This window comes from Misgurnus anguillicaudatus, chromosome 9 (assembly GCF_027580225.2).
Source record: "Misgurnus anguillicaudatus chromosome 9, ASM2758022v2, whole genome shotgun sequence".
Taxonomy (NCBI): domain Eukaryota; kingdom Metazoa; phylum Chordata; class Actinopteri; order Cypriniformes; family Cobitidae; genus Misgurnus; species Misgurnus anguillicaudatus.
Genome location: NC_073345.2, coordinates 12,156,530 through 12,183,123, shown reverse-complemented (window position 1 = coordinate 12,183,123; position 26,594 = coordinate 12,156,530). Strand labels below are relative to the sequence as shown.

At 38.4% G+C, this 26,594-nt stretch overlaps 1 protein-coding gene across 4 annotated transcripts in view; it reads right to left on the bottom strand.

Annotated features, from left to right (window-relative positions):
• LOC129424429 (rho GTPase-activating protein 7) overlaps positions 1–26,594 on the bottom strand; it is a 59,440-nt gene that overhangs the window by 5,843 nt on the left and 27,003 nt on the right. The window contains exons 1-13 of one of the 4 annotated variants that reach the window (XM_073871139.1): positions 14,808–15,011; positions 10,204–10,275; positions 9,996–10,077; positions 9,809–9,872; positions 8,482–9,704; positions 8,162–8,341; positions 5,165–5,324; positions 4,859–5,057; positions 3,952–4,165; positions 3,314–3,428; positions 1,989–2,210; positions 1,302–1,519; positions 602–775 (exon numbers count right to left, since the gene is read on the bottom strand). In XM_073871139.1, the coding sequence (XP_073727240.1) occupies positions 602–775; positions 1,302–1,519; positions 1,989–2,210; positions 3,314–3,428; positions 3,952–4,165; positions 4,859–5,057; positions 5,165–5,324; positions 8,162–8,341; positions 8,482–9,704; positions 9,809–9,872; positions 9,996–10,077; positions 10,204–10,275; positions 14,808–14,820 (2,936 nt within the window). In that variant the 5' untranslated portion in view covers positions 14,821–15,011. Of the gene's footprint in view, positions 1–601; positions 776–1,301; positions 1,520–1,988; positions 2,211–3,313; positions 3,429–3,951; positions 4,166–4,858; positions 5,058–5,164; positions 5,325–8,161; positions 8,342–8,471; positions 9,705–9,808; positions 9,873–9,995; positions 10,276–14,807; positions 15,012–26,594 lie in introns of those variants that run through there. The other 3 variants (XM_073871138.1, XM_073871137.1, XM_073871136.1) reach the window with 3 other exon arrangements.

Sequence of the window (26,594 nt, the reverse complement as noted above, 5' to 3'; positions counted from 1 at the left end):
TTCTATAAAGAATTTATAAATAAAAAACGAACATTTATAAGTGGTTTATGAATAGAATCAAGTTGCATTTGTCAGTTGCCATCTGCAAAGCGATAAAATACTTAAGTCATTTAGAAAATAAAACCATCTCTCAAAATTGAATCAAATGTTTGCTTCTCTAATTGAAAAAACAGATTCATGTTCCCCAGCCACCAATCAATACGCAGCATATAGACCGCTTGCTTAATTCGGACAAAACAAATTCATGATGCAGTCAGAAAAACGTACAGCGTCTCTCCTCACCTACACTTTCAAATGTGCCAGCTCGACAAGTTCTGGCCAGCATATCTAATATAGCACGTCCCAATGATTGTGTTGCATGTTCACACTGTCACAACACATCCCCAGGAATGCATCTCAATTTTCAACGACAACTGTTTCTGTATTACAGCCATGTGTTTTATTGATTCAGCACTACAGTATGAATCTATAGGGGCTCTAGCGGTCCAACAGAGACTTGCGGGGAACAAATTGATTATTACAGAAACCACAAATCTTTGAGCCTTTACAGCCTAAAAGCCCCCCCACTTGTTTTTGATTTACTTGGTTTTGAGATACACACCTCGTGTCTGTTCGGCAGAGGTGCGTGATTCGTGACTTTTTTGACCCCAGCGGCTCGATTAGGAAACAACAGCAGAGAACTTTAGCCTGAGCTCCTCGGCTGGCCACGGCGGCGTGTTCGACAGATGCGGAGGACACGAACAGGGACCCCGCCGAAGAATCAGACTGCCAAGTCCTGTGGGAAGAAAATCATTGAAAGATCATCAACACAACAGTACGGCAATGCAAGCTGGTTGATATGTAGGTTAGCTCGATTACAGCCATGGCAGCGGTAAACGGGATTACACATGCAATGCCGCGCATGTCATTGTCATGGGATTTATTCCAATTTTTTGCTGAATGCATAATCAAATCCCACGTCAAGTCTCAATTTTCTGCTGTAAGGTGCGGAGTATTATAATTCTAGCAAGCTAATTGAGACGTCATTGATGGAGTTGTCCCAGATTTTAATATGAGGAATTATGCAAAGACGAGCCACCTTTGAATACGGAGCATAAGCTCATACTCTCAATTCATCCTGTCAGCATCATCTCATTTCACGGCCTCAATGTTCTCGCCCTGTCATGATCCTCAGAGGACTGCAAGCTTTCAAGTCTTGAATGCTGGATGCAACTCCTGACCTTTACTTTTCAACTAAGTTACTGACGCTTCATAAACCGAGATGGTGACCTAAAGACGAAAAGTTACAGTAGATGCTTTACCTCAGAAGCACATGTTGCAGGGGTGGCCTGGATCCTGCGGCGTTAAGTATGTAGTGATACACTTCAGCATCCTCATCCAGATTCTCCACCACCTCGCTGTGCAGAAGATCTTTCTGCCATTGGCTGTGTTCTCGTAACACACGGTGAAAGACGTCCTGCTGAGGAGCATCAACTTCTGTTGTTGCTCTCCACAGTCGTAGAGGGTAACCATCATCCACCTACAAAAATCCCATTAAAGTCATTACGTTTGTATCCTGTTTTGGGATTACAAATTACATACGTGGCTCACAAGGGCCACAAACTACATTGATGTCATTGGGGCATTACCATTTAAAAGGTCCTACTATGAGCATTTAGGTACAGATATGTATAGATTTGGTACCAATATGTCCCTCCAAGGTACTAACATATGAACTCTTAAGGTGCAAAGGTGTACTTTTTTAAAAGGTTCCCGCTTCGGTGACCATTTTCTTTGACGGTTATGTATGGTGCATTCAATGCCAGAATTTCTTGGTTCGATTTTACATGGAATACACATACTGATAAAAAAGACTTTTAATGCACTGTGCCTTGTCGAAATTGGGTACCCTGACATTCATAATATATAACCCTATTGTCCCAAGAGTTGGGAATCTATTGGCCTGCAAAATCTTTGATGCTCTTCCTGTTGGAAGGATAAGTACAAACCTTTTTGGCTGCCACGTCCACATGATCAGAGCTCAAGCAGGATACCCAGCCTTTAGATTTCTCTCTCGCCTCCCGTAGGAGTTTTTGTGTGAGCAGGGACAGCCTGGCACGCTCTGTAATTTCATCTTCTCCACAGCGAGAAAAACGGCTTATACTTGCATCGCTTTGCAGTGAGTCTTCAGTAAAGCTGCCAGCTCTCTGGGATTCCCAGTATTTTGGTATCTGTATTGAAGACACATATATTCATGTAGGTTTAAGGATAACGTATTGAGCCGGGAATATTTCTTTCCGGCCACAAAACTGTATTTTGCATCGTTTTATATTTTATATGTGACATCCTAAGAACATTCTGTGAAAATATCACCGTGATATCTTTAATATTGACTGAGTAAGATGACGTCAAAGATAAGATCGAAATCGATGCAAAATCAATGAGCCTGGATTTCACAGATAGGGTCACTTTTATTTCCATCCCAATGGACTGAATTTTTTTAGCTGTTTATACTCGTGAGTGACTAACATTGCCTGTCATTGTCTCGGCATATATGACTCATTCTCTGTTTCCCTATAAAACTAGCTGTCATGAAAATGGCAGGACCTATCCTGATTTTGTTGCATGTGTTTTTTGGATTCGCTGACTTAATGGGAGGAATATTTCACATGTGTGTCGCCACATGGGGTTCTGGGGAAATTTCCACTGAGCTAATAGTCGTAAAGACACCATTGTGCAAGTCACAAAAAGATGTTTCTTTTAATAGACATTTGCATGTATATTCAGATTACTATCCTACAGGTTTTTATAGGTATTATAGCAGCTAATATACGTAATTTGATACACGTGCTTGAATATAACAATCCTATTGCAAACCTACAGACTATTGTTTTCACAGTTGGTTTGCTTATGTACATGAATTTTATATGTACACTATTTTTATATATGTGTATACTGCCTGTAGCAAATGACCAGTTATGTATTTATTTTTATGCCACTTTCCTACAATGCAAAAGTGAAATATATGAACTTACATCAGCGAAGTTTAACGTATCACTGTATATTATGTTGCAGTTCATAATAGTTACCTCCTACAAATATTTACACCAGTGTTTCTTACATTTGCCATCATTTTGGATCAAGTATGTCAAATTACACACCATAAAGCTTGTCATTACAGATAGCTTGCAGCCACTTGGCATGCTTGGCAACAAATTTGCAAATGTTTTTTCGTGCAATACAACACGCAGGAAAAAAGCTACGAGCGAGGAAGTTCAGATTGCATGCAGATGTAATGCTGATGGTCATTAGCGCTAAACAGGCTGCATTATACCTGGAAAAGGCGAGAACATTCGGTGAGCATATGTGACAGTCCCTGTGTCGCTGCCAGGTTCTCACTCAGATCCCTCTGGTCTGGTCTTCCCAAGCTGTATTTCCGCTGTCTGGACCTGTTTACGAAAGTAGAAAATGGCACAGATTTCAAACCGAGCTGACAAAAGTAGTTTTATTGGAGACCACAAGCCAAGGTAAGAAATATGAATATGATACTCATTTGACTTGTTTTCGAATGTTTCTACATATAGCAGCGAGCTGTGCTAAGCACAGAGTATATATCTCCAATGCCAACGCATGGCACTCCATCCAGAACTCAGTGGGAAGGCAGGGAGCGTGTTGGCTGCATGGCAGCTGGCTTGCAATAATAGGGGGAGTTTCTCTGAATTGCATTCAGTCCACTTGGATGCTTGCACCTATTCTTGCCTGACATTACCGTTGCTTTATAAAGCTGATATGACTTTATTCCTTCTCAAAACAGTCCTGGACGGCTAAATAGCATCCCTATGTTTTGGAGCAGGACGGTTGTGAAATGTCTAGAGCTTAGTGGATTTAAAACTTTTGTTATCCGAAAAGGGACCCCTTTGGAATATTAATCCTGATTTAATATTGGGATTATGTTTGGCTGCTTAGACCAACCTCATGCTGGTTCTGTCTCTTTTGAAAGAATTGAGGTGGAAGAGGGAGGGCGCCAGGCACACGGCGATGTTGGTCGGGGTCATCTGGTTCTCCTCCACACACGCCACTACTTCTTGGAGAAAGAGGAGGAGACTTTGAAGGGCTTCCCTGTTCTCATCAGGCAGGAGGTAGATGGCTGCTTGGACTCCTGCAAACTGTTGATCTTTGGGGAAGTCTGTGGGGAAATCAAAGACAATAAATGCAGATTAATAGCTTGGAAGACGTGTCTAAACAATCCAACATATTCATATACACACACAAAACATACGCATTCTCAATTAAAGGCTGTCTGATATTAAATGTGTTTGTGACATCACATAAAAATGTGTTATTAACCAACCAGCCAAATTTGAATGATTAAAAACACTACCAAATAATCAAAATAAGTTATCAAAATCTTGGAAAACAGGTAGTACTCTCTGCCCTGAAATGTTGGGGGCATGTCTGGACTGAAACCATGCCCACTTGCTACAGCTACAACCTGAATGCATGCTCGCGATTGTGTTAGGGACGGGGCCATGCTCGGTGGCTCCAGTGCATCATCGATCCACCGTTTTAGCTCCGCCCAAATAATACTTAACACAGAAATGTGGAAAAACGGTGGTGTAGCTCCACAAATTAGTACTATAAAGTTCACAGTCTTTGTAAGGTGTTTAGCACTATAGTCAACATTTGAAATGGATCAAAACCTTTCCTAAAAGTTGTCTTAAAACCAATACCCGTTCTTGACTTTGATGAACGTTTTTGATCCACTTCAAATGTTGACTAGTATATTTTTTTAACATTTATATTGTACAATCTCTGAAACGACTTGTCTTTGCGCTCTTTGCATAATTGCTGTAAATTATCGTGACATAATTTAACTTACATTGGTAGATGTGCAGAAAGGTTTCACACAGTTTGCTGGAGAAAATTGGTTCAGGGAGGTCTCTGAAATATTGCTTCACCATGTCGGCCACATCAAAGGCAGACTGATTTTCAAAGGACACGCCGTCGGGATCAGCCTCCACCATTTCCCTTAAATTCTGAATGCGGGATTTGACCCCAGACTTTCGGAAAAGCCCGACCTATTAGGTTAAATCAAAATATGTATTGGCAATTGTAATTGTTGTATTGAACTAAAATGCTTCAGTGTGTTTTCCTATTAAATCAATAATGAGTTTGGGTGGCATACCTGATCCAAACACTCAGTTTTTAGGAACTCCATAGCTCTTAAGATGCTCGGCGGCAGAGGGTTTCCAGATTGCTGGACGCTCTGAAGCAGTGGGACTCCAAAGACTTTTCGGCTCTTGTGCTCTAAAGGTTTCACTTTACGGTAGACCTTCGGTACCGTCCTGTAATTACAGAAGCGCACAATGAATTACTTTTTTTTAGATCCTCACTTGGATCTATCTGAGATGATGATGTTCCCTGCTAACCAGTGTATATATTTAGCTGATCACATTAATGACTGCAACCATATTGGCAGTGACGCGTGGCCCTCGTGCACATCATCACATTTCATTTGCTTGTTGTAAAGTTGAGCCGGTGAAATCTAGTATTAAAGAAACAAAGCAATTCGAATTGGTGTACTGGTTTTAATCTTTGAGTACACATGCTGGCACTTGATGAATTTCGAACTATTTTGTCAAGCAAAGCCTATATTGATTTACATTCAGAAAGCTTTTTTCCATTAGACGGTGACCTTACTGCCGAACTGTATAGTTGAGCAGATAACCTGACAGCAATTTGAGGCTTGCTTGTCATTATTTCTATATGAATCAGGGACATTGGGATAAAACTTAAAAGCCAATTAAATTTGCTTTCGGCAGCCAACTAATTTGACAAAAATTGCACTTTTTCAATTTCATTCAATTTAGTTTTCCTTAATAGCGTTAGCCCCAATTACAGCACCTCTTTTATTCTTCAAATTTTCTTAAAAGCAAAACCGTGTTGTGGAATTAAAGGCATTTGTGGCATCTGTTGTTCCCTTAGCTTAATTATATTCTTATAGTGATGGAATGTGATTGTTTCCATTTACATTCATACATTTGGCGGACGTTTTCATACAAAGTGACTTAAGCACTATTCGGACGGGATTAGTTTTCCAAACAGCGTTTGAGTTTCAACGTGTCCCCCAGGACGTCTGTGATTTTATGTAGCGATTCGGACGGGATTAAAATGATGCAGGCTATTCCAGAGATGGGAGTGTCTGTTTCATGCATTTGGTCTTTGCAGAAGAGCACGTGCTCTGGATATGTGTGTTTGTAATGTTTAATATTTTGTAAAATTATGACAGAACATGTAATTTATTAATTTAATTTTAACAAATCAAAATAGAATATACAAATCCTACTAACGTAACGTTAGCCAACATGTTTTATGTAAGTGGCTGCTTATAATAAACCCAAAGAAATGAAGAAATAATGATTAATAACAATTTATTATCTTTATTAATTACCATTCCGGAGTTGAACAACTTTGAACGGAGTTTCTTATAACGTTAATGCTATTACAGTGGCCAGTCTTAACAGTGTTTGATATTCAGCTCGTCTTGATTTAATTATTTTATTTTGCCGAATGCGAAAAACATCCATATTATGAATGGGACTCAGGAAATACAATATACGCGCATTAGTAAAACCTTACGGCAGATCACGTTGGCCAAAACACGAAATGAACCGCGTTTTTAAAAGATATTGCGGGCAAACACAGACATTTGCATCCGGACGGGATTAAATTTCTCAGAGGACCTCTGAGTTCGGTGAAAAACAGTAGGTAAATTGCTCTGGAATTCTTACGGAGGTCGTCAGAGAAAAACACAGACATGGCCTATTCGGACGGGATTAAAAACACAGAGGACCTCTGAGAAGCATGATTTTCTCAGAGGTCCCCCTGTAAAACTAATCCCGTCCGAATAGGGCTTTATAGTGCAATACAATATACATTTTTATCAGTATGTGTGTTTGCTTGCCTTAAAATGTTGAGTTCATCTTAATATTAATTGATGCAACATTTTTTTTGAGTCAACTAATATTTGTAATAAATTTTAAGGCAACCAGGTACCTACTTTTTTAAATTAAACCAACAAATCTTTTTTTACACTGTAAAGGAGCACAAACTTTTATTTGAGAGTCACGCTGTTGCACACATGCAGTATGGCGCATATTGTTATTTGTAGAAGAGAGCAGATTTTTAGGTTCAAACCAAGACAGGTGCAACTTATCATCCGAATGGCTTTACACTGAAGCTGCTAAATACAAGCATGGGATCAAGGTTGACTTGAGAGGGTTATTTCTTTTGTAGTTAGCTCAATGGTTGTTAAAACAAATGGTCTAATTATATATCCTCCCAAAAAGTCAATTATCCTCTCCTCTTTGCCTTAAGCAATTGTTTTTTAGTCCTGTTAACTACACAAATGCATAATGTCAACGTGTTATTAATTGTTCAGTTGGGAGTTTAGTCTTTAGATTTGGCTTAAAGTTTAAGGACAACAGAAGGAAAGAGATAAAAGATAAACCATGAAAATGCATAACAAGAAGCAAATATTTTCTATAATTTATCTGATCTGTCCTTTAACGTAAAGTTAAAATAAACCTTCGGGAACTACCAGATAAGAGTTTTTATTTTACAGTACTTATCATCTCTGCCCTGTGTGTTTACATTCTTGGTCGCATAATTATTCAAGATAAACCTTGAAAGTCAACCTTGCGTGCCATTTCTGTGACATTAATGTTACAAAATGGAATTGAACAAATAATGATTTTCCAGATAAACAAATAGCCACGTCCACAAATCATGGCATTGGTTAAACTACTGTATGTCAAGCTGTTAGGGATGCATTTTAATAGTGCCATAGTTTTTACACTCTTCGAGGGAGTCAGCCAAATGGTTTACTTCAGGTTGTCTCTGCATATCTATATCTGATAGCAGAAAACATCTTAATATAATAAAATACACACATAACCTTTAGTCATGATAAAAAAGCCTAAGCACATTATTACAAAGAATGTAAATGGCCTATGGTGAAAGGGTTTGCTCTTCTTTTGAACTCTTGAAACCTTGTCAGTTTGTCTGCCAAGAGATACACCAAGGTTTGCATCTCGGCATAAATAATTAATGATTCTCTTAAAACAGCAGGTCACTTTTATCAGATTAAGTCCATCATTTTCTTTTACTGCGTTATTCTTACCAGTTCCAGCCTTGTTTGCTGAAGGGTGAGTGCTTGTCCATCAGAGCCGTGAGCCTGAGAAGGCTCAATCTTTGTAGCATGGAGACATGTGGTGCTAATTTGGCCTCGATGCCTGTGCCGGAGTTATTCAATGAAAGCATCTGTGCACTGGACCAGTGGGGCCTTTGAACTCGATCTGTAATGTAGAAAATCAACCATCTTTTATATAAATAACCTTTGTCAGTGCTTGAGCTTTTGATTAGATGAGGAATACGTGAATAACAGAACATAGCACATAGCTTGAAATACATTAAAAATACATGGTCTCTTACCGATCTGTATGCTCTGTAGGTTCGGAGGTGTGTGCAAACGCTTCTGGGCTCTTGTTGTAAGTCTTCTCTAGGGCAACTTCGTCTGTCTCTTCTGGATCTTTGATCTCAAGGTGGATGTCAGTCAGAGAAGAGGGCGAGGGAGAACCAGAGTGGGAGAAATCTGAATCCCCATCCTCTGACAGCTTGTCCGTCCACGAGGTAACTAACTGTTGCAGTCCACATATCCGTTCCATCACACTGTCCAATGCTGAAAACACGTCATCGTCCGTGATCTGCATATCATCTGGGACGTTATCATAAATACTGGCGCGGTGATCGTAAGTAGCCAAAGGGCTGCAAGCTTGTTCCTGGTCTTTGGAGCTGCTGCTTTTACAGAGTCTACCTCGGTAACCATGAAAACTTCCAGTCCTCCAGTTGACAGAAGTGTCGTCTAGGGGCGAGAAGGCGCTGTTGTGAGTGAGCACTGTAGGGAACGTCCCAGGCTTGTGTCCTTGTGGAATTTTGAAGACGGGGTTGACGTTGATTTGTTCCTGCCCGACCTCCTGTGTGGGCAAGCCAGGACGTTTGCAGTTGCTGCGGACCCTGGCGACGGGACTCGGTGTGCTGACGGCACTGCTGGACTCAGAAGGACTGCTGCTCGAACCAGAAGGTGGTGTGCAGGATGCAGGACTTCTCGGTATGTCGAGACACTGAAGATGCTTCAGCCTTTCCTCACAAAGGCCTTCCTGCAATATTGGCTCGCTTATGACAAGTCTGGCTTTCCCACTTTGAGCAGGTGACTGTTGGTTATTCCCTCTTAATCGCAGCTTCTCCATTTTACGGAGAAGACTTTTCCCTTTCTTCGACGGGGGCTTTTCTGGGAAAAACTCTTCTCCGCTTAAAGTGTTATGTTCACCAGGGGATGGAGGCCTGCTGGATGAAGTGTTGAGAGACTGTGACTTGTAGTTCGAGGAGCATCTGGATGAGCTACGGCTCGTCTCAGGGTCCTCTGCGGTTTTGTTGGGAGTGCACCCCTCATCGCTGTCTGCATTGCTAGAGCTGTGAGATGAACAGAGCTCGTGGCAATCGCCGCCACTGTCAGAAAGAGACGCCTCACAGCTTCCTGTTCTCCTGAAGCAAGGGATGGGACTGCTAAGTCCACCATCATCCACACGGATCCAGCGCCTACTCTTCCTGTCGAATGACCATTTTGGACTGATGGCATAAGGGTCTTCTTCCTCTTCGTCATCTCCCTGTATTCACAAAATGATTTGTTATATACACAGTAAAGGAGATGGGTGGGACCAAAAAATGACCTTCTTTTGTTTATATGTCGTGTTTATATTTTTATACTCACTCTTCTTTTAGACCGGCTCAACTCGAGCTTCATCTCCACACATTTGTTTAACGTGTTTAATCTCCTGTAAGTGAAAGAAAAACATTGATGTAAAACAGGAAAACCACCACACATCTTTCTCGAATGTCCCCACACCGTTCAGCAAGAACAGCTTGTGCTCCGTCAGCAGTGCACGTACTCGCATTACCTGCAGAGAGACTCAATGGCATCCTTATCCAGAAATTCATGATCGCTCTTTACCCAGTCTATGTCAATTGGGAAACAGCAATCTGGAAAGCAAACAAAGTAAATTGAATTGCAACATAACAATATTTGCAGCTTATTAGGATGCACGATTAAAGTTGCGATCGTTTTCTTGTAGACCGCAATGAGGAACGTCAAAAATAAATATTTACCGGTGAATAACTGTGCATACTGAGGGAAGCCAGCTGCATGAAGCCAATCACAAGCCTCTTTTGCTTCAATCTCTACAAAGAGAAACAATGCATATAAAGTATGTCATTTCTGGTTGTTCAGCTTTTATGGGGCAAACATAAGGAGGGGGAATTCAGCAAACAATTACCACTTAATTTAATTTACTTTTTAATTAACTTTAAAAGGGGAGCATTTTTTTCACCAAGCCATTCTATTCCGCCCTAAGTTTATCAACCATCCTCTCATTTCATTAATTTCCTGTGGATTAAAGGCGGAGGCGGACTAATTTGCTGCTAATTGAAAGTCTTTGGCTTTTACATGGTGGACCGAAAGAAGCAAGGCAGCAGCTCCACATGAATTCAATCTCACTTGGTTTCTTTATTCCTCTGCCACTTATTCACTTTCACCTTTTCACATTCTTTCCAAACATAATACTGCCAGGAACAGATGGTGGAAACAAATCCATTCTTTGCTCCGACTGCCGATCCATAAAACCTCAATGCCTAAGATTCTCTCTTTCCCATAGGTGGCGACGGGGTCAGGGGAAGACAGCTGCAACTATGCTACACAGAACAGATGGCTTAGATATGTAAACATAGGGACAAAGTTAACGCTGATGCTCCTCGCTCTGACGCAGAAGGACAGCGCTGGGTGCGATTTAGACAACATGCGGGTCATTTTGTATTGCCGCAGCTTATCTGAGCTGCTGACTTCTGACTGTGAAAATCGATGCTGTGGATTGTCATTTTCTCAGACGGCGGGTATCCATTTGGAAGCAAAATAAGACTAGGTATATGGAGAGAATCGTGGAAAGTGTTTGGTTAATCAAATATTCAACAGTAGCTGACGCAATAACCAGCGCCTCTGTGAATTTTTGTGTTCCAGTCATATTTGAAAACTCTAGCATGGGAATTATATAAGCGTGATCGTATCACATGGCCCTCCGCTGTTAAATAGAGGCGAGCAGGGAAAGGCACTTCCTTTTCCAAATACCTCAGACGGCCCTAAAGGAAGTCGCGCTTTTAGGGTTTGGATGCTGATAACAGATGTGGTGCGCGATTGTCCTCCGCCTACCCCGGAGGTCTCTGGAAGCCTACAAGCATCTAAATGGTCTGGGAGTGCCTTGGAAAGTGTCGCTACGTGCCGCACGGACTGTAAGCTCGGAGAGATACAAAACGCGTTTGATTGGTTTGCTGATACCTCCCTTCCCCTCACGGAAACCAGGGGCATAGACGCTACATGCTGATGTTAACTAAAAAAGTGCTACAGCGAGACCCCTGGCGCTTCAGCAACTGCCATAAACACCCACCTTCAGAGGAGCTCTCACAGAGTCAATTGACATGAGAAAAGCATCTATGAAACCCCTGAGGGGTGGAGAACATTTTGTTTGGCTGACAGCTTGAACAAATCTAACCTTGAGTGTCTTGACGGTGCTCAAGCAGAGCAACCTTTAACTTTTGAATAAGTTAAAAACTTTAGGAGATTTAGAAGATTGTGCGAGGCAATGGGATGGTTGCCAAAGTGTTATGCAGTCTCCACTTATACAAGCTTATATGTAATATTATTTTAAAGTTAAAAAAATGAACAAAAATAGTCCCTAGCTGTCACTAGGGAGGTACCCTTTCAAAAAGTACACATTTGCACCTAAAGAGTTCATATTAATACCTTAGGGGTACACATTGGTACGAAAGAGTGCATATTAGTACCTCACCGGTACATATTAGTACCAAAGAGTGAATATTAATACTTCAGAGGTAAACATTAGTAAGAAGAGTGCACATTAGTACCTTAGACGTACACATTGGAAGAACCAGTGCATATTAGTACCTCAGAGGTACATTTTAGTACCAAATAATGCATATTAGTTTCTCAGCGGTACATTTAAGTACCAACAAGTTCATATTTATAACTCGGAGGTAAAAAATGGTACCAAAGAGTGCAAATTAGTACCTCAGAGGTACATATTAATACTAAAGAGTTCATATAATACCTCAGGGGTAAACATTGGTAACAAAGAGTGTATATTAGTAGGCTACCTCCGAGGTACACACTGGTACCAAAAAGTGCATATTGGTACTTTAGAGGTACACATTTGTACCAAAGAGTTCACATTAGTACCTCAGAGGTACACGTTGGTACCAAAGAGTGTATATTGATATGCTACTTTCGAGGTACACACTGTTACCAAAAAGTGCATATTAGCACCTCTGAGGTACATATTGGTACCAAAGAGTGTATATTGGTAGGCTACCTCCGAGGTACACCATGGCACCACACACTGTCAAAAATAAAGGTACGAAGCTGTCACTTGGGCAGTACCCAAGTATTTGTAGGTACAAATATGTATCTTTGAACTGCCAATGTACATTTGAAGTACTAATATTCACTCTTTGGGTACTGTCCCAGTGACAACTTGTGTACTACCTTTATCTCTGAGAGTGTAGAGTTCATATTAATACCTCAGGGGTAAACATTGATAACAAAGAGTGTATATTAGTAGGCTACTTTTGAGGTACACACTGGCACCAAAAAGTGCCTATTAGCACCTCTGAGGTACATATTGGTACCAAAGAGTGCATATTAGTTCCTCAGAGGTACATATTGGTACCAAAGAGTGCATATTAGTTCCTCAGAGGTACATATTGGTACCAAAGAGTGCATATTAGTACCTCAGAGGTACATATTGGTACCAAAGAGTGCATATTAGTTCCTCAGGGGTACATATTGGTACCAAAGAGTGCATATTAGTTCCTCAGAGGTACATATTTGTACCAAAGAGTGCATATTAGTACCTCAGAGGTACATATTAGTACCAAAGAGTGCATATTAGTTCCTCAGGGGCATTGGTACCAAAGAGTGCATATTGGTACCTCAGGGGTAAACATTGGTACCAAATAGTGCATATTAGTTCCTCAGAGGTACATATTGGTACCAAAGAGTGCATATTAGTACCTCCGAGGTACATATTAGTACCAAAGAGTGCATATTAGTTCCTCAGGGGTAAACATTGGTACCAAAGAGTGCATATTAGTTCCTCAGAGGTGCATATTGGTACCAAAGAGTGCATAATTAGTACCTCAGGGGTAAACATGGGTACCAAAGAGTGCATATTAGTTCAGCAGTGGTAAACATTGGTACCAAAGAGTGCATATTAGTACCTCAGAGGTACATATTAGTACCAAAGAGTGCATATTAGTACACCAGGGGTAAACATGGGTACCAAAGAGTGCATATTAGTTCATCAGAGGTACATATTATTACCAAATAGTTCATATTAATACATCAGGTGTAAACATTGGTATCAAAGAGTGCATATTGGTACCTTAGGAGGTACACACTTGTACCAAAGGGTTTACATAAGTACCCCGGAGGTATATACTGGTCTGGTACCAAATGTATACATATCTGTAGCTAAATGGTATTCTACATATTAGGACCCTTAAGGGTACTGCCCCAGTGGGCCAATTTTTTTTTGGCTATTGTTTCTGACAGTGAATGTTACTTGTATATGAATGTATACATCATAAAACAAGTTAAAATAACTTAGTTTAAAGATAAAGTGTTCATTTTTTTTACAGTTATATAAATGATATATTTATGTCTGTTTTGTAAAGCTATTAGACTTTAAAAACCAGCACTAAAAATACTCACTCCTGCAATAGATTGCAATTGATCCCTAGCTTTGTTTCTTGTTTTGATCATGCCTCAACAACAATCACATTCTTCTAGCTATCCAGCAGTTACGATTCAATTCACCGGCTTCATCGCCATCATAAGCTCCATATGTGTCCCAAATTCTTTGAGCCATATTAACCGATTTTCCATAACTTTAAACCAACACAGCTGAGTTCGTCTCTGGGGACAGTAAATGCTCTATTGTTTCATCGGTGACAGTGTGATTTCAGCGAGAAGTTTGGCAGGTAGACAAGCATGAAGTCATTGGGATAAATGCTCAGATACTCTGTTGATAGTCCTGGTTGCTAACAACAGCCTTTTCATAGATCAGATGTGCCAGTTGAATAAAGTTTCTGGAAACCATCAGAGCTCCAGTTACTCTTCTTAAATGATCAGAGATCACGTTACTCTCTACAGATCTGTGCTAATTGGTAGAAATATTGCCAAGACTCTCAGCCAAAAGTTTTTAGCTTTCTTCAAAACACTACATTAAAGCTTTGCATCGTCACCATAGCCAGCAGATGTGTAGACAAGCAGCCCAAAGCACAAGCATGTGAATGTTCACATAAACTCATTAAGGAGATCAACATAACCTGGTTCATGCAAGTATTAAGCATCCTTTAATGCTTTGATATGACATGTTATTCTTTATAACAGAAGGCCAACCGAAAGTCATTAGGATGTTACACCTGCTTCATTGATAAAATCTTTATCACATTTTTATCACAAGCTTCACTCAGCACAATTAAACTCATGCCTGCTCTTTCCTTTCCGTTAGAAAGCCATGCAAACCCTGAACAGTTCAAATGTACCGTGCTAATGGCTTAATGCACTTAAGACTCACTTAACATTAAGATGTTCATATTACCGTAAGCTATCAAAATGAGTGTACATAAAGATTTTTACTTACTTGTAATCAGCATTGCTGTTGATTTGGTTTTAGAACGAAGAGTCAAATTAAACTTGAGTGTGGCAACTTACGCAGGTAAATAAATAAAGAGTTTCAGGCATCACCACAGTAAAGCTAAAGATCTGCTATGTTTAAGAGAGAAGGCTTTGTTTCTCATTCACACTGGTCACCATAATGAAATCACAGGAAAGGCATTCCCCTCTTTTCGCACCGGACCATACCAACAGTGCACGACATGACCGGGTGGGTGTTTCCCAAAGCAAAGTAAACAATGACCCATGTCAAGTTTATTTAAAGTGAGCGCTTGAAATATTTTGAGGCATTTTGGCCAACTGCTGAGAATTGTTATGTCTGGTCATTCATGTAGCAATGTAATGTGTGTGTGTGTGTGTGTGTGTGTGTGTGAGGGGGGGGCAAAAAATAACACCTTTTGGCTCTATCAATCAAAAAATATTTAAGTTAGATGAATCATTTTTTACACAATCAACTCTGAACACGTAAAGTAAGTTTGTTTGTGGGACCTACCGTTATCGTACAATTACACCGAAAGTGACAGGAATGCAAACATTGCAACTTACCCCAGATGGGGTTAATTGAATAAAACAGAGGGTTTGTTGTAACACCTGCTAGAAAATTTAGTTTAAACACAAATAATTCAATAAAATTCTGTCTATACTAAAAGTGAATATTGTTTAATAGATATCCACAAATTCATCCATTCATGATCCTTTATCTAATCATCCTTGTATTATGCATCAATGCGTATAAATATATTTTTTGAAAGGGCTTCACAATCAAGACAAACAAATCATAACTGTGAGTAATTTCCCCTGATATTGTATTAACAGTTATCATTTTGATGAATAGTATTTACATTGTTTTCATTTCATTATCATCGTATACCTGAGGCTTCATTGTAACACTGTGTGACAACTAACCCGGCTGTGTGAAAATGTTTTCAATCCAAGCTATCAGTTACTAAGCTGACATATTTCAAAATGGTGTTATGTTTTAGGTAACAAGATAGTGATTAAAAAAAGTATAAGGTTGGATTTGGTGACTTACACACTCAACTCAGAACAAAAAAAACATAAGATGAAGAAATGTACTTTTATGCCTCCAAAACACTCTTTGTTCAATATCTAAATGAAAACACATCAAAACTTTTCACAAATTCACAGGAGATCGTCTTTTGACAGTAAGAGAAAAAGTCCAAAAGCACCGATTGCTCGGCCCTGTATAAATATGTAATGTAAATATGTTACAATTAACCCCGCACTGGTTTGTGACCTGCTCACCCCAACATGTGTTCCCTGAGATCAAAACTATGACCTTTTGTGCCGCTAATTCAATGCTTGGAACAGGAACACTAATATTTAATATCTGAAACATCATTAAGCACCCTTAAGTCAAACACATGTTACCTTAAACTCCATGAGCCCATCAATATGCAAATTGAATAGACTAAAAAGGGAATATAAAAAAGGTCAATTGTGCCAAAAGAAAAACACAATTATATAAATGTGCCTATTATAGTATTCTGCACCAAAAAGCTTTCAGAAAAAGTGACAGCTGCAGAAAAAATAAAGAGACCATTGTAGTTTTGGCTTTAATCATCATCAACACCACATGTATCGTTACAATTTCGGCAAAAGCAAACTTGGGTGACATTAAGTCACCCAAAAGCAAAGTAAAAGGCTGAGAGCATGACATGACACATGAAAGAAGGGATTAAAAATCCATCAAATCCATTGTTACAGTTTTGCAGAGGTGCACGTCAGGCTACGGCGTAGAACCTATATAAATTGCACTTAAATATGTGATTAAATGTTTAGTCGCATTTTATTATTTGCATCTAATGTTGTTTTAGATCCGGATGTCGGCCCATTGTTTGGGCTGCAGGCCCCACCAGTTGTGTTATGAATCTAAACAATGTCAACTGCTTTGTAAAATGGTTTTAGGTCTGCTCTCTAAATTTCTTTGAAGGACAGACACAGAGCTATGACGCTAATGATCACCCTAAATCCCATGAGGACATCGACGCAGCCCATCACAGCTAATAGTTTTTGACTCTGTGGCTTCATCAAGACTTATTCCATGCTAACCCATTAGTGCTAATGGCTCTCATTAAAAGTATCTGTGTTTGATTACATCCTCTAAAGTGTGAAAGCTAGAGATTCTCAGTCAAACATTCTCTCCAAAGTGAACATGCATGAGGGGGCACAGATGAGATGCGTTTTAGTTTACTTTGTGTCTCCAAACTTTTGTAGACTAAACTCTTAACAATAAAGGTGGTAAAAATGTTCCTCATAGCAATGCCAAAGAAGAACCATTTTTGGTTTCCCAAAACATCTTTTTATAGTCCATATAAAGCCACAACAACCGTTTGTAAAAAAGCTATACCAATGCAAAAATATCTCGATGTATGTATGCTTGTTTTTAAATAACTTTTACAGATTTAAACAAGACTTATTTCAGTTATTTCATAAAGAACGTCATAATTGAACTGATACTGATACTTTGCCAGAATCCAAAGACATAGATCTATATAACATATACTGTATATGCTAAATATACATTATACATAAATATACATAATACAAATATACATATATATATTGCACTTAAATCTTTGAGTTTAATGGTATTGAAATTATAATTAATTTAAACTTTCCTGACTAGTGAGGAGTTGAAATAACTTTATTTTCAACTTTATTTTTATCCTACTTAATGTACTACAATCAAGATAAAGTTACTGCATTGAGACCAGATATTTTTGGTTTATATTAAAAATATCAATGTCCAGTGGATAAAGGGACAGAATCACAAAGGAGACGTGATAACACGGAGTATAGCGGAAGACATGACAGCAGTCCTGGCTCCATACTGTCCCCAGCCTGTCCCACCCTCACTAAAGGGTGGGAAGAACATGTAACATTGTAAGAGTGCAGTTTCCTCTCCGACTGTATGTTTTGTTGTGTTATGTTAGAAGTTTCAGTGGAGACCTTTCAAAAGCATATTTATGTAAACCTGTCACATCAATTCAAATCAATGCAATCATGCAATGTATCATTTGTATGTCATTTGTCCAGAGGTGAACAGTAGTGAAGTATTTTTTTTTGTGTTTTTCTTTGGAAAGATTTTATTTCACTACATTATAATGCATTATATTATACTTTTTACACCACCACATTTCACATTAAATTTAATTTGATACATAAATAAATTATGAATCTAGTACTTTAAAGGTACATCGTGTAACGTTTACAGATCTCTTGCTAGAGATTTATAAAGGATAGACTGTTGTTTTTATTATGAGACGTTTTATCTACATACACCGGATGTTTCATTACATGGAAGTTGTCCTCATGTTGTCCACCATGTTACAGTAGTCCCAAACGAACTAACAACTCTATGGAGCATGTTTTGTCACAACATTGAATCAGACGATGGCATGTTTGTCCTGTGGCGGCTACCGTAGCTTCTCTAGGTGTATAAAGGCTAGATGTGTTACGGCGGCGTCTCTAACGTCATCACCCGGCGGCCATCTTACCACAGGGAGCTCGCCCACCCGTAGTGTTTAATGGTGCAGGTACTCCCAAATGACCACAACCCGCTCAACCTTCTTCCGATCCCCAAACGGTTTGGTTTCTTACAAATGTTATTAATGTGGCTATAATTCTGGATGCTTTAACATGATTCATAAAAATTATTCATTAAAGCAACACTAAAGAGTTTTTGCTCTTTGCTCCCCCTACAGGTTGGAAGCGGAATTGTCCATTACCACTGTCGTAAATAATTTAGCCTACTCCATCAAAGCTGTATCTGATTGGATTGTAGGTCTGTCGTAAAGCAAGTTTTTGTAGTTTTCCCTCGATCTACAGGACCGCGACCCGACGGTTGGAAACTTCTTTAGTGCAGTTTTGGCCGATAGAGGGCTGCAAAGCGAATGTGAAAGTGCCGTTCGCCCTGTTTCGAGGGGATGAATGACTGAAACATTTTTGGAAACGTTATTTTAGGTTAAAAAAAACTCTTTGGTGTTGCTTTAAGTGTGCCATAGGTACATCTCTGACATTTATAACAAACCAAACCGTTTGAAAATCGGTAGAAAATTGAGCAAGTTATGGTCATTTAAAAGTACCTGCACCATTAAAACACAATGCTACGAGTGAGTGAGCGCCCTGTGGTAAGATGGCCGCCAAATGCGGACGTTCCACTCAACTGCCCAGCAGCACGGGCGAGACATCTAGCCTTAATACATATCTATGGTTTTAAAAGGGAGGGTAAGCTAAGGACTGAGCCGCTAGTTGCAATTCACCGCTAAATGCCGCTAACAATCTACACAGTGCACCTTTAAAGGAAAACACCACTGTTTTTTAATATTTTACTATGTTCTTACCTCAACTTAGATGAATTAATACATACAGGGTACCTATCTTTTTTCAATGCATGCATTTATAATCTTTGTACAGCGTTTCTTGAATGTGTTAGCATTTAGCCTAGCCCCATTCATTCCTATAGAGAAAACATGGAAGTGTTTGGTGGCTTCTAAATTCATCCCTGTTTGGAGCCATAGGAATGAATGGGGCTACGCTAAATGCTAACACATTCACAAGGCGCTTTACAAAGATTAAAAGTACACGCATTATGTATTAATTAGTCTAAGTTGATGTAAGAACATAGTAAAATATTGAAAAACTGTGGTGTTTTCTTTAAAGTTTTAAAAAGTAACCCCCTTTTTAATGTACTAAAGTAATAAATGTAAAGGTCTGACTAAATGTACTTAAACAGATAAATAAAATCCCATTTACTCACTCTCAGGTTTTTAAAACCTGTATGAGTTTCTATATTCTGTTGAACACAAAATAAGATATTTGATAAATGATGGTGAGCACACATTTGACAGCAACCACTTCCATAGCATTTGTTTATCCTACTATGGGAGTCAGTGGTGCTGTTCAACCGTTTGCTTACCATCATTTATCAAAATATCTGAACCTTACACAGGTTTAGAACAACATAAATGATGACAGAATGTAAGAAACCAGCTTGTATTTATGAAATGTAGTGGAGTAAAAATTCGAATGTTGTGAATTAAAAGTTATCCTAAGAAAAACACTTCAATAAAGTACAAATACTTGCAAAATGTACTTGAATAGGGTAAAAACTCTACTGTTCACTTCTGCATTCGACACCTTTGGAAACCCTATAATATTGCAACAGTCTCAGAGGATGAGATAAACCATAAGCTGCCTGGTTTCCATAGCAATTATTTAATCTCAAAGTGCCAGCTTCAGTATTGCTAATATAAAATGATTTCTTTACACTGCAACTGTTCGATTATTATTCACAAATGAAAAAATCCCAAACCAGGCATGATAAAGTTTAGTACCGGTAGTTGTAACCCAACTACTAAAAGTCAAATGATCAAAAGCTTGACTGGCATGCATATAAATACGTAAAAAAAATTATTTTCATTTCATAAGTGCACACTGCTTTCTAAGTCGCATTGGATTTTCCTCACCCTACATTGGATAAAAGATGCCCCCAACATTATTCGCATGACAAGTTATTTGTTTTCTCCAAATGATTGTTCTTTGAACCTATTTGGCACCTGGTGATAATTACAGCTCCATTTAAGATTTGCTTTGTATACCACCTGGCATTCGGACTGTCACAGAGTCTGTCAGTTCCCTTCATGCATCTAAGACGTTTGGTGAACGGGGCTGGCACAAACGTCGCACCCAACCCGAATACCGCTGCAAAAAATCATTCCAGCTCAGCTCACATAATTGTGTGTTTTCGTACGTGTTGACGTGAACTACAAGCGGCAGAATCAGCGTCTGTCACTGCATATGAACGCTACTTAGGCTTCCGCATTCATTATAGGGCCCGACATCTGTTTGATCGAATGCCGCTGAGCTGTTCATCAAATGCTCTTTTCAAACGTGCAGCTATTAAGACATTATTTCACAAAAGATTTAAAAAATGAATAGAGATGAATGACTTTGTTTCAAGCTTCTGAAAGTTGCTTTTGTGTGTCAACGATTCAGTTGTATACAAAAGGACAGATGGCTAATGACCGTCTTCCACGAACACCTCCGAAACGGCAATATTTTCACCATTGTGCGAATGCAAACCTTCTAGGGTGGTCGTAAAGTTGCGTTGGGACCTGCTGTTACGACCACCGCTGCTGGCAAACACTGTAGTGACCTCACTGTCAACCTTTACAAAGTGTATGCATGCACACACTTCTTCATATTCTTTATACAAAAAGGGGATCGGCGACAAATATATGCGCACGGTACATTATTAAAGGGCGAGTCTCTGGTGTTTTGGTTATATTTATAGATGACTTCTTTTGTAAATGCAAGGAAGAGCTTTAAAAATCGGCCAAATTGAATCCACGGCTGCCTCTGAGTCTCTCCAATGGCATTTCCCATGTTTCCGTAAGCGTGCTGCTCCAAGAACTGGCTGTCCTTCCTGTACGCAGTCTGTCATCGCAACTATCGCTCCATTTCCATGGGGCTCGGGGCAGAACGGCTCCTGATCTTACTCTTGCTCACAGATCATTTTTGGGACTCTGACCTTCTCATAAGGCGGGGATTTGAAATTAAGAGTGTGAAATGCATTATGAAGGTAATTCAGACTGCAGAGATAAATGTTTCTCAATGGGATGTAATGGCTTTGCAGGACACAGAGATCCGATTCATCAATCCTGTGTATAGGGGCAAGAAGGAATGCGGTGGGCTTGGATCCAAATGATTTCAAATGAGATTTAATTAGGAGTGAATATGATTAGAGATGACATTAGAGCTTAGTGAGCGTAGTGTTTCCTGACTTGAAATGTGTCATTTCAAGTACTGCACATTACTTATGTTATTACCAAAAAATATGACATGTTATCTCTAAGATCATCTGTTATTTTCTTAACAAAGTCGTTTTAAAGAGAGGCAATTATTCTTAACAAGATGCTGAAAGCCAAGGTTTGTGTCTCGCCTGATTTGAGGTATTGATAACAACATTGTTTTTCTTTAACAGGAAATCCTACTGCACGTAGCTTCGTTCGATTCATGTTTACCTCTGCTAAACCTAAGGTTAAAGCGTACAGTGTTTAATGTGTAAACTTGAAATACTGTAAAAATATGTAAAATCCATTTCAAATTCTGGTTAGATGAAACACTATAGCGACATGCTTGACATATACACTCTTAAAATGGTTGTTTTAAAACCTAACCATTGGGTTGAATCAGGGGTTTTCAAACTTTTTGTCAGCCGAACCCCTTTTTCCTACATTTTTTACCTAAAGTATCCCCTGATATTTTTAAGTAAATATTTAATAGCACATTTGCATGTTTATCTTCAAAAACATACATTTTTTATCAAGTTTTTATCAGTATTTTACATGGTTATTGTTATTATTACCAGGCTGTTATTGGACCGTTATCTGGTAATTTTGGCACATAAAACGTATTTGTCCATTTTGCATGAGTTCTCAGTTTTCAGATTTATTGTAGTGTGTAATTGTCAAATGAATGCAGACAAATCTAAGAAAAAGATTCCTTTTTTTAGTTAGTAGTAATTTAAATGTATATATATTTATTTATTTAATTTTTTTATTTTAGGACTGTCAAAAGATTAATTACGATTAATCACATACAAAATAAATGCTCTTTTTTGCATAAGTGTGTGCACTGTGTGTAATTATATATATATATATATATATATATATATATATATATATATATATATATATATATATATATATATATATATATATATATATATAAATCCACACACATTCATGTATTTAAGAAAAAAAAATATATATATGTATATATTTTCCATTTTGATATTTTTTATATTATATATAAATTATAAAGAAATATACATAAAAAATGGGTAACACTTTATTATAATGTTCATGATTCAACATTAGTTAATGTATTAACTAACATGAACAAACCATGAGCAATACATTTGTTACAGTATTTATTAATCTTTGTTAATGTTAGTTAATAGAAATAAAGCTGTTCATTGTTTGTTTATGTTAGTTCACGGTGCATTAACTAACGTTAACCAAATTTTAATAAAGTATTAGTAATTGTTAAAATTAACTTTAATAAAGATTAATAAATGCTGCACAAGTGCAGTTCATCATTAGTTCATGTTGACTAATGCAGTTAACTGGTGTTGACTAATGAACATTATAGTAAAGTGTTACCAAAAAATGTTCTTAAATTTAAATATGTGTGTATTTATATATACATAATATTTACACACAATGCACACACACACATATTATGCAAACAGAAACTTTTATTTTGTTTGGAATTAATAGCGATTAATCTTTGACAGCCCAAATTATTTACAATTTTATGATTTAATTGTTAATTTTTCATCAACCCCCGATCCCCCGATAATAACTTCCCAAATCCCAGTTTAGGAAACCCTTGGTGATGGCTGAAAAACCGGAAAGAGAGTCGGAAAGGGGCTGCATTGGATGCCAACCATCTGCGGGTGCAGAATTATGGGATCCAATTTGAGTTTTGAATGCATTAAAAAAATAAACTTGTGCGACTACAGGCCCTTTTCCAAATGGGGCACTTCATGTGGACTTTCGGTCTCGACTTTTCGGCCTTAAATTGTGCACGCTCGCTTAGTCTACGAGTCTGTATGGTGTCCCATCTGTCATTTTTACACTCCGAAATGTGCTTATCAGCGCCCCCTTTGGACCCTTGATTTGGTCTTTGGCGAAGCCCAGAAGTCCTTGCGAAAGAGGCCCGATGTAAAAAAATATTTTAAAATCTGAGAAGAGTAGTTGAAGACCCCTGCTGTACAGGGATACAAAGAACGAACAAACTAATTGTCAATTTTGACACAAATAGCAGAAACAATACATGGAGACATATTACTGAATCTATAGGGAGTGCAGCTCAATGTAGCTTAGCAATGACAGACGCTACTGGAGCGCAACAGCCCAAGCATGTTGGAAAGAAGATAGAAAGCGTGGTTTTAAATGCAAAATGTAAGCCGCCCCTTATGCTGCATACACACCAAACGTAAGGTATCGTGTTCCTTGCTCTAGATTACTTGCGGGGTTTAACTTTGTCATGTGAATTTTTCGCATAAGTTGAATATTTTAAACTTGTGCAAAGATGCATATGATACGAATAGCGCTTGTTTTCGCGCAATCCCACCACCCAATTTGCGTCATTCACATCACCCCTCACGAGTTTGCGTCTATTTGTGTCTTTCCATTAACTTTGTACAGTATGAAATCTACTTGCGCAAATCGTTAAATTCACGTTTTGGTATGTACGCCCCATAAGTCGTGTTTTTGTGATTTCCTTTTTTCTACATAAAATCATCCTACATAATGTAAAAAACATTCTGTGAAAATTATCTGAAAATGAAACTTTGATCTTTAATATTGACAGAGTAAGAATTGAAGTCAATGTGAAATCAAACTTTGATGCACTTAAATCTCATTTTTAGATTATAAGGCTTTAGTCTAGTATTACAGTTTATTCTGGTAATTATTTATGCTAAATTTGTTTTATGAACATTGGTATCTTTAATAGTGAATTTGTGTTACAGTCATTTTTCATGGAAGCTAACTGCTTTATTTCAAACAGTAACTGATGAAGTTATGTTTATAGTTTGTATGTTTTTTAGAACTGAAGTGTTTACTCAATGAACTGTTTTCAAGTACTTTTTATCAAACGACTGACAAGTGTGTCTTTCAGCTGTTCTTTGTGTCCTCTGGACATCTCTGATACTATATGCTCAATTTGATGGCTGTCTGAAGTTTAAGCTCAGAAAGTAAAGTACGATGAGGCGTCGACTGAAGGTGGTGGAGCATAGAGAAACTGCTGTTGTTTGGGCTTTAGAAAGTAATCCAGTTGTTATTGTTAATGCAGTCTGTGAAGTGGAAAAAGCTTGAGGTCGCTATATACCCTTGGTAAGGGATACACTGTTCCGATCAGGATATCCTCGTGCCCGTCATGTTGTTGGATATGGTGGCAAAAATAGTGCAGATAATCCTTTTATTCTCTTGTCCAGTGCAGGAAATGATCACGAGGCTGTTGCTTTTTGTACAGTTTGTTCATTTCATTTTTGGTGTGGTTTTGTAATATGGCTAAATAAAAAATGAAAAACAGGAATTGAGGTGTAGGAGTGAGCTATGGTGTTCTTTCCACAGGGATGCCGAATGCTTTTACATTAGTGGGTTTCAAAAACGCTTTAAAAGCACCCATCACAAGTGTCTACAGTAAATACACCTTTTAGTGCGGTAAAATCTGCATGCTAGAAATCAAATTCAGTTTATGGTCAGGTACTAAGCTTTGCCATTGTAGTGACAAATGTTGTCCATTTTTTATGGTTTTAAGAACCAAAGTGCTGCAAAAACAAATCAAGATGAATATATTGTCATAAGCAAATGACATAAGATATTAAGTCTTGCTTTCTCAAAATAAATAAATCAATTTTGTTTATGCTTAACACGTGGAAAAAATATCTGCCAAGCGAGTATGAAAAATAAACTTTAAACTTAATTCAGTAAACTTTATTTTGATTTTTTTTCTTCAGAAAACAAAAATTCATATTGTTTTGCTTTGCAGCATTTTTGTCAAATCAACATATAGTTTTATGTTACTTTAACTTAACAAATTAAGTTAAACAATTTGTTTTAATAAGTTATGTCAACTTATCACAGGTCAAAACGTAAAATAATAGATTGAATTGACTTGCAAACCAAGTTGTTTTAGCTTCATGCTGCATTTTCCATTTTCCAAAACAAATATTTAAAATGGCTTACATCATTCCACCACATCCCAAAGATACTCTATTGGGTTGAGATCTGGTGACTGTGGGGGCCATTTTAGTACAGTGAACTCATTGTCATGTTCAAGAAACCAATTTGAAATGATTTCGAGCTTTGTGACATGGTGCATTATCCTGCTGGAAGTAGCCATCAAAGGATGAGTACATGGTGGTCATAAAGGGATGGACATGGTCAGAAAAAATGCTCAGGTAGGCCGTGGCATTTAACCAATGCCCAATTGGCACTAAGGGGCCTAAAGTGTGCCAAGCAAACATCACCCACACCATTACACCACCACCACCAGCCTGCACAGTGGTAACAAGGCATGATGGATCCATGTTCTCATTCTGTTTACGCCAAATTCTGACACTTCAACAGAAATCGAGACTCATCAGACCAGGCAACATTTTTTCCAGTCTTCAACTGTCCAATTTTGGTGAGCTTGTGCAAATTGTAGCCTCTTTTTCCTATTTGTAGCGGAGATGAGTGGTAACCGGTGGGGTCTTCTGCTGTTGTATCCCATCCACCTCAAGGTTGTGCGTGTTGTGGCTTCACAAATGCTTTGCTGCATACCTCGGTTGTAACGAGTGGTTATTTCAGTCAAAGTTGCTCTTCTATCAGCTTAAATCAATTGGCCCATTCTCCTCTGATCTTTAGCATCAATAAAGCATTTTCATTTGGTTGATTAGAGAATTGCATGAATAAGAAATTGAACAGGTGTTCCTAATAATCCTTTAGGTGAGTGTATTTTTTTCTTGTTTAAAGGATAAACTACAGGATACACTCATGTAAAGAAAATACGACTTATTATTATAATACTTGCTTCTCAAGGAAATGTATCTTGACATTTAGCGCAACGCCTGCTTTTTAAACTGATGGAGCAAACACAATCATAGCAATTCAGAAGATGACTGCATCTAATAAACAGACTGTGCAGAAGAGAGAGGAAGAGAGAGAGAGAG